General features: G+C 43.8%; 1 protein-coding gene across 1 annotated transcript; it reads right to left on the bottom strand.

Annotated features, from left to right (window-relative positions):
- Positions 1–2,908: 2,908 nt before the first annotated feature.
- Positions 2,909–4,937, bottom strand: LOC115568660 (immunoglobulin superfamily member 3-like). The gene is made up of 6 exons (XM_030396163.1): positions 4,910–4,937; positions 4,230–4,556; positions 3,775–4,131; positions 3,569–3,694; positions 3,350–3,411; positions 2,909–3,258 (listed from the first exon to the last, which is right to left on the bottom strand). Exons 1-6 carry the CDS (start codon positions 4,935–4,937, stop codon positions 3,136–3,138), a joined length of 1,023 nt encoding a protein of 340 aa, XP_030252023.1. The 3' UTR covers positions 2,909–3,135.
- Positions 4,938–8,871: the final 3,934 nt, after the last annotated feature.

The following is an 8,871-nucleotide window of genomic DNA, read 5'->3' as shown; positions in this document are numbered from 1 at the left end:
GAATATACATACAAAGTGCATTTCCTGCCACACGGGTGTTGTCCTGCTCTATGTGAAGCATGTTACCGCTTTCTCTCATGCAGTCTCTGATGTTAATACAGCTTTTTTTCACTGCATGCTGTGGTTGTCCCCTCACCACCACAACACTCACATACACACACACACACACACCAACATCCTATTAGCGGACATATTAGTGAGAGCTAGAGTTCTCAATGGGTCGGGCCGGCCCGACAAACCCAACTGGACCCACAGGTTCGGGCCAAAAAAAACCGCAAATGAGCCGGGTCGGGTCGGGCCTCGGGCTTACTTTTTTATAAAACACATTTAATAAAACACATTTCTGACCTGCTTCACGGGGAGGGGCAGACGCCGACCTGACGCCGCTGCGCGATGTACTCACGCCTATAGCCTGACTGGGGAAGATGGAATTGGCTAAAAGTAAACTTGCCACAGGTGAATTCACCCTTGAGGAAAACACTGCAGGCGCGTGGGGGGTCGGGTTCGGGCCAGGTTTAGGCAGACAATTCATGCTCGTGTGTCGGGCTGTGTCGGGTTCGGGCTTAAAAACCCACGGGCCGGGCCGGATCGGGTCGGGTTGTAATTTTCAGGCCCACTGAGAACTCTAGCGAGAGTTTGTCGGCTGGAGTAGCTGGAGACACCCAGCTTTGTTAAGAGGGTGGGGGCAGCAGTGGAGACGGCTCTATTGTCACAGTTTCGGCACTTGTTGCTTCAACAGGCTGGAAATCTTCTGGTGGTCACTGGTTTCACACTCACAAATGTTGAAATGCAGTTTCAAACTGCGCTCACTGACTTTGCAGCTTTCTGTAACTCCACTTTCATCACTTCCCCCTCCTGATATGAAAGTCAGGTCATGCTGTAAAAATGTAATATGAAAGTGATATGACATGGTTTTTTTTAGAAATGTCAATATGGTGTGAATGTGTCAGTGGTTAGCAGAAACATTAACTGTCAACTCTTTGTCCTGGTGTCTGGGCCGTTACTCAATTACTACTCAACCACTTCTTTGCTGATACTTATCTCTGATGAAAGCGGTCACCTGCCTCGAGACCCACTGATAGTAAAATCACTTATAGGCTAAAAGCTTTGTGGCACAGGCTCCTGATATATAGATTTATATGGTGGCTAAAAGAACATATCATAAGACTTGCCTGACTATGTCTCTGATTAGTTGGCCTTGTTAGTTGGGTTCTCTATGCTTGACTCAATCTGTTCAGTAGCTCTGATAATGTCTGTTTTCAGAAGGTAAACACATTGACTCTTAAGCCTTCATCTGGTCCTCTGCTGCTCCTGCCAGAATCACTCATCCTCAGGAGCTGCACTTCAGAGTGTCTCTGCGCTCGACCGGAAGAGCAGACAGACGCCACCTGGCCTGTCTCTACCTAACAAGCCCAGAGACACTGCAGTTGCGAGAGCCAGCCCTGGTTGTGTCTTTACCGTCGGGGGAACCACGGCTCACAATACACTACAGCAGCTCAGCCACTGGCTGTTTGCTTTAACAAATCCTTCGTTTTTTGGGGGGGACGGTTTGTAAAGTGAACAGCAAACAGTGGATCGACAGAGTGTGAGCCGTAGTTGCCCTGGTAAACACACCACAACGACTGGCATTCACAGCTGCAGTGTCTCTAGGCTCGTTAGGTAGAGCAGACAGGCCGGGTAGTGGAGCAGCGGCAGGGCAGCCCACCTGTCAACTCTACCTGTCAACTCGACCTAACAAGCTCAGAGACCTTCTGAAGAGCAGCCCCAGAACATTTATAATCCAGACAGGAGCAGCACAAAACAGAAAGAGAACCTGAAGAGGTTGGTGTGTTTACCTGTAAAACTACAGTTTATAAACCACCTAAAGCAGACATTACCAGAGGTACTGCTGATGAAGGTTCTCTGTCACCAAGGTCATGGTAAATCTAAGTGCTGTATCGTAGGCAACTGGACTTCTCTCAGGTTCTTGAAGACGTTTCATCTCTCATAGAAGAGGCTTCTTCAGTTCTAACTAACTTGAAGGGAGCTACAGGCCTTTAAACTGTGTGGGAGTGTCCTTACAGAGTCATTACTGACACATGTGAGCTCTGAGTTTCAGAGTCAGAGGGCCACTTGTCAATTAATGGCTCAGCCCTTCATGTTGGTTGCTAAGGCTACGTGAGCCATGGTGTGAATGGTTGTTAAGCTGTCTTGGGAGGGAACTCAGTAAAGCATTGTGGGTGGGTGATAAGTAATGTCTTAGGCTGCCTCCACTGTTCAAGGACGGTCCAGAGGTACTGTGTGAGTTAACAGTTTAAGACAGGAACAGAGAACGTAACAAACAATGCCAACCAATCAGTGGCAGAGTAGGGTAGGTCTTGCAAGCACATGAATGGGATCCATTATATCGTGTGTGTGCATGTATGTGTGTGTGTGTGTGTGTGTGTGTGTGTGTGTGTGTGTGTGTGTGTGTGTGTGTGTGTGTGGTGCATGTGTGTGTGCGTGTGTGTGTGCTAAGTGTCAGGGTTAGATTATTCCTCAATGTTGCTACGTCATGTTTGTTTTGGTTGTGTGGTTTTATAAATATTATGTATAATGTATAATATTATATACATATTCCCTCTTTATGTTTTCATGCACTGTGTTTTCTTGCTGAGCAACATTGGAGAAGATCTGTGAGACCTGTGGCCACACTTGCTATATTTGTTCTGACGTTATGTTTTCTGCTGTAACCAGGCCTGTTGAACATCAACATTTAACATTCACAAAGCTTTTGATCAATTTATTTCAATACTCAGATTTCAAATACAGACAACACATTATTTCAGTTAATACAATAAAGGCAGAAATTGAATTGTTTGACAGATATGTAGGAAAAAGTTATAGACTTTAATAGCTCTGTTAAAGTTTGTGTGTATTATTTGTTGACTTGAGTCAGCTAGGGCAAGTAAACACAAACACATATATAATGCAATGATCGATATACAAACATGACCTATAAAGAGCATGTGCTGCAGGATGGTTTTAGCTTTTATCATGAAAAACCTCATTCTCATTATAGTTTGAAGGGAAGCCACAACGTTAATTATTTACACTGTCAATCAGCCAGTACTGTAAACCAATGATTCACATGGTTTCATTGACACACTTTCACATTCAGCTTCTAACTTGAGAATACACACTTTCTTCAGTCTTCAACTCTTTCTTCTTACGTCCTCTTGAAGCTTTCCGTCCAGTTAAGTGCAACGCAGCATAGTTCAGATCATCTCCACCTTCCATCTATGCAGCAGATAAATGGCTCTTTACACAGTATAGTCATGTTTTTATGCAGAGCTGCTGGGAATCATGTTAATAAAATAACAGTACTTACAATATCACGTACTGGTTGGCTCGAGTTGTCATGTCTTGCTTGTGAATGTTTGCCTTCTATTCCTGCCATTCAATAAAAAACCAGAACATTTTGTTCTATGTCTGATTTTTACATAATGATCCTCCACTGATTCAACACATTTCAATCATCTACATTATATGAACGTTTAAAGTAATTCAATCGAAGCACTAAAATTGATGATTAGTCAACAACGCTCACCTTTACCTTGTTCACATATTGATCTCGAAGTTCGGCGACAGATGAAAACAATATTTCCAATCAGAGAAATGACCAAGCAGATTATTGCCATCACCAGAGCAATTAATTCAGGACTCATTCTTCGCTCTAGACAACAAAGAGAACAACTTACCAGTCATGTTGTTATTAAAATGTTATGAATACCAGTATTGAATTCAGAATCATACCGATTTCCACTTTAGCCCCATTTCCAAACAGTATCTCTCCACATGTGGCCACAGCACAGTAGTAAGTTCCAGCATCAGAGGAGCTGATGTTCTTAGAGAAGTGTTGAACGCAGCTTTTCTGAGTGTCAGATCTGTCTTCACATTCATCACGTCTGTTTCCATCAGTGTAGAGGATATTTGGATGAGATTTATCTGATCCGACTCTGAACCAGAACACACTGTGATCTCCTGGACATGTTTTAGTCTCAGAGTCAGAGAGGACTGAACACTGGAGAGTCTTCAAGTCTCCTGGACGGACTGGATCAGAGGCTGTCGGCTGCTGAACAACAGTGTAGTTCGATGTCCTCTGAGTGTTTCCTGTGAGATGTGTCAGTTAAGTTAAAGAATATTAACATAATGGAGCTGAAAGTGGTTGAAATGACTCCAAAATATTGCAAAACAGATCACATAATTACCTTTTAATGACAAATAGGTTCCACTCCAGAAAATCTCAGTCCACTCTATGACTGCACAGTGATACATTCCCTCGTCTTTTTCAATTGTTCTCAAAATGGTCAGCTTACTAATATTCTTCTCAACTTTCAGATCCAGTCTAGAGTCAGAAAACTCTGGTCTGTACACAGGGTTTATATGTTTCCTAAATGTTACGATTAATTTCAGGTCATCTCCGACACTCTGCTTGAACCAGTAAAGAGGTTTACTGCTCAACTCATCGAAAGGCAGAACACATTTGAAGGTCACAGGTTCACCAAGTTTAACTGTGGTCACTGGAACCAGAGCATCTAAAAGAAATTGAAATGTACAATAGATTAATCAGTAAATGACAATCAGAGTATAATGTTAACAAAGATAAATAAGATAAAAGATAATCACAATAACCACCATACTCTACATCTAGTTTGCATTAAGATACTTGAATGACAAAATATAATGGTCATGATTCGACAGCACTTACGTCCTTGATGAAGGAGAAGCAGTGTAACGCAGAACACGATCATCTTCACACTGACTTTATAAGGAAGTTTGTTTGTATTTGAGAGAGTGAAGGTGGTGACGTGGTCAAGGGGCTCAGACAATCTAATGCTTCTGATTGGTTATCACAGAATATATATTCAAAGTGCATTTCCTGCCACACGGGTGTTGACCTGCTCTATGTGGAGCATGTTACCGCTCTCTCTCATGCACTTCTATTTGATGTTAATAAAGATTTTTTCCACTGCATCATGCTGCCTCCTGCAGCTGCAGTTGGCTCCTTTTCAGTTCCACCACACTCACATAAACACATTATATGCACACACACACGCCAGCATACTCTGCGTAGAATATTAGCGAGAGTTTGTTGCTACAAACAGGCTGGAAAACATCCCGTGGCCACTGGTTTCATACTTACCAATGTTGAAACGTAGCTTCAAACTGTGTTTGCTTGCTTTCTTCACTTTTACATGTTCATATGAAATTCAGGTTATGAACTTGTACCTTAAACGTGATATGAAGTGTTTTTTGAAAATGTCAGTATGGCGTGAACGCATCAGCGGTTAGCAGAAACATTAATTGTCAACATTTTGTCCTTGCGACTGGGCTGTTACCATAGGCACTTTTATCTAACTACTAACTGAATTCGTTCCTGATACTCATCTCTCACAGTCTGCCAAGCCGTAACATGTTAGATTCATAGGAAGCGGTGGGGAGGAAGGGGAATGGTGCCTGGGACAAAAGTGCTTACTGCCTCTCACGGTCTTCTGCTGCTCCTGTCAGGGTCACTCATCCTCAGGAGCTCAGTTCAGAGTGTCTCTATGCTCGATCTGAAGAGCAGACAGACGCCACCTGGCCTGTCTCTACCTAACAAGCCCAAACACACTGCAGTTGTAACAGTCAGTCCTCTTGGTGTCTTTACCTGTGGGGCAACTACGACTCACAGTACGCTGCTGGCTGTTTGTTTTAAACAACCACAAGGAAAACACAAGCACAACCCATAATCACCAGACAGCCACTGAACATGCAGTTAGGCAATGGTATGTTCGATAGCCAATTCTTGTCTCTTTTGTCGTCTGATTTACCAGTAAATGTATCCTGGCCCACTGAGCTCCATCCGTGTCACTGGTTGTACAGCAGACTACCAGGTCTCTCAGTTTGGTCTCTTTCCCTTTTGTCAGTAAACTACAACATCAGCAAAACTGACTTGTGATTATTTCCTAGGGGTATATTTGGTGGCTGACAGGTGTTAATAGCTTGTCTTTTCCTTTGGGTTTTTTTGTGGACAGTTTGTAAAACAGTTGCCCTGGTAAACACACCACAACGACTGGCTCTCACAGCTGCAGTGTCTCTGGGCTCGTTAGGTAGAGCAGACAGGCCAGGTAGCTGAGCAGCGTCAGGGCAGCCCACCTGTCAACTCTACCGAACAACCTCAAAGATCCCCTGAAGAGCGTCTCCAGAGGATGAATAATTCAGACAGGAGCAGCACAAGACAGAGACAGACGCCACCTGGCCTGGCAAGCCCAAACATACTGCAGTTGCGAGAGCCAGTCCGGGTCGTGTCTTTGCCGGTGGGGGAACTACGGTTCATAATACACTGCAGCAGCTCTGCTGTTGGCTGTTTGTTTTAAGAACTCCTTCGTTTTCTTGGGGACGGTTTGTAAAACGAACATCCAGCAATTGATCGGCAGAGTGCGACCTGTAGTTGCCCTGGTAAACACACCACAACGATTGGCTTTCACAGCTGCAGTGTCTCTGGGCTCGTTAGGTAGAGCAGACAGGCCAGGTAGTGGAGCAGCGGCAGGGCAGCCCACCTGTCAACTCCATCTAACAAGCTCAGAGACCTTCTGAAGCGTGATTCCAGAGGATGAATAATCCAGACAGGAGCAGCACAAGACAGAGACAGAAGCTGAATAGGTTGGTGTGTTGACCTGTACAACTACAGCGTATAAACAACCAAAAGAAGACATTACCAGAGGTACTGCTGATGAAGGTTCTCTGTCACCCAGTTCATGGTAAACTTAAGTGCTGTATCGTAGGCAACTGAACTCATTTCAGTTTCCTGAAGACGTTTCACCTCTCACACAAGAGGCTTCTTCAGTTCTGACTAACTGGAAGGGAGGTACAGACTTTTAAACTCTGTGTTGGAGTGTCCTTACAGAGTCGTTAAGGACACGTGTGAGCTCTGAGTTTTAGAGTCGTTTGGCCCACCACCCTTCATCTGGGTTGCTAAGCTTAGGTGAGCCATGGTGTGAATGGCTGTTGAGCTGTCTTGGGAGGGAACTCAGTACAGCATTGTAGGTGGGTCATAAGTAATGTCCTAGGCCACCTCCTCTGTTCAAGGAAGTTCCAGTGTTACTTTGTGAGTAAACAGTTTAAGTCAAGTACAGAGAACATAACCAAAAATGCAAACTAATCAGAGGCAGAGTAGCTGTGTTGTTTTCGTCAACGATGACGATGGCTAAATTATTTTGTTGACGCCCCTTTTTTTCATGACAAGATAAGACAGTGACGAGATAGACATGTCTCTTTGAGACGTGTGTGAGTTTTCGTTGACGAGACGAGAATGGACGTAAATGTTAGTGCAGGCCTATTCGACTAGGGGCCCACGGGACGGATAAGGCCCTTTTGGATTGTTTTACAGCCCCCTAGACTGCCAGTAAATCACAGTGTGTGATACATATGATATAATAAAATTATGGCATACTGGTAGCTCTGAGATACTTCAACAACTAGCGGGTGATAGGTGAAGAGGTCAGAGAGTCAGCTAAGCTAACACTGTTTGCAACACGTCGCTCTCAAAACCCAAAAAACGAAAAATTGATTTGGAAAAACACCAGTTCCAGAGCCAATGGATGGACAATATTTATTTGTTTTGACTGCCACGTCAAGCAATAAACTGGTCTCTTTACTGTGCAATGAATGCATATCTCTCATGAAAGAATACAACGTGAAGAGGCACTACAAGTCACACCACAGCTCGATTTCTGCCAGTTTTCCAGAGTGCTCGGAGAAACGGCGAGGCAAGGCACAGTGTCTGCGAGCGTCTTGTCAAGTCGGCCTTAGTCACTTTTGCACAGAACGAGAGAGGGCTATGATAGCATCCCTTCGTGTAGTCTGGGCACTCACCAGACAGAAGAGGCCTTTTACCGAGGCGGAGACGGTTAAAGACTGTATGCTTGCTGTCATTGATGAAGTGGTTGTTGATGAAAAAGTAAAAAAGTGCCTCTCTCGGACACATCAACTCTCCTCAGAGTGGAATTACTCGCAAAGGATGTCTCAAGGAAGCTTTTGGAAAACCTCAACAAAGCTGATGTTATGTCTATTGCTGTGGATGAATCAACTGACTGTACTGACATGGCTCAGCTATGCATCTATGTCAGATTTCACGAGAGAGTGCGCTTCAGAGAAGAACTTCTGGGGCTTATTCCGCTGGAGGGACTCACCACAGGTGAGGTGGTGTTTCAAAAGATTGTTGCAATTTTTAACGAGCGTGAGTTGGACTTGCAGAAAGTTTGCCTTTTGGATACCGATGGTGCTCCAGCCATGGTCAGTAGATTACAAGGGCTGGTGGCAAGGCTATCAACTGTAGCCCCACATATGCAGTTTTTTCACTGCATCATTCATCAGTCTGGGTTGTGTGCAAAGCTGAGCGGTGATCTAAAAAACACCATGGACACCGTCATAAACATTGTGAATTTCATCCGCTCAACCTCCAGCCTCCAACACCGCCTTTTCCGTATGATGCTTGCCGACATGTTTGTGGAACACACAGACTTGCTTGTTCATAACAATGTGATGCTGTCTCTGTGACAACAGTTATGTTTTTTGTTAATTATTTTGTTTGTCTGTTTTACTGTTCACCTCTAATACATTTGACTGTGGGTATGGACCTGCTATGTTTGGAATTCTTTATTGTCATGTTATGTTGTGAACTGTCCATTTATTTTTGGTCTGATGGCCTTGCTTTGTTCATCTTGAATGTAGCAAAATATAAATATGGACCTTGGTTAAAAAGCTCCTTATGAGAAAGTATTAAAGTTAAAGAAAATGGATATGTGTCATTCGTTCATACTAATGTAACATCTATTATCATCAAGAGTTATTTTTTAGCCATTAGTTGAC

This window comes from Sparus aurata, chromosome 18 (genome assembly GCF_900880675.1).
Source record: "Sparus aurata chromosome 18, fSpaAur1.1, whole genome shotgun sequence".
NCBI classification, from domain to species: Eukaryota; Metazoa; Chordata; class Actinopteri; order Spariformes; family Sparidae; genus Sparus; species Sparus aurata.
Note: the sequence above shows the minus strand (reverse complement) of the source record. Positions and strands in the feature narration are given on the sequence as shown.

Bases quoted from the DNA above. Each gene is read 5' to 3' on its own strand.
- LOC115568660 (XM_030396163.1), bottom strand. From the start codon at position 4,937: ATGCTCCACATAGAGCAGGTCAACACCC. The intron at 3,695-3,774 runs GTATGATTCTGA...TTTGTTGTCTAG, and splicing joins TGGGGCTAAAGTGGAAATCG to AGCGAAGAATGAGTCCTGAA. The intron at 3,259-3,349 runs GTAAGTACTGTT...TCTGCTGCATAG, and splicing joins GCCAACCAGTACGTGATATT to ATGGAAGGTGGAGATGATCT.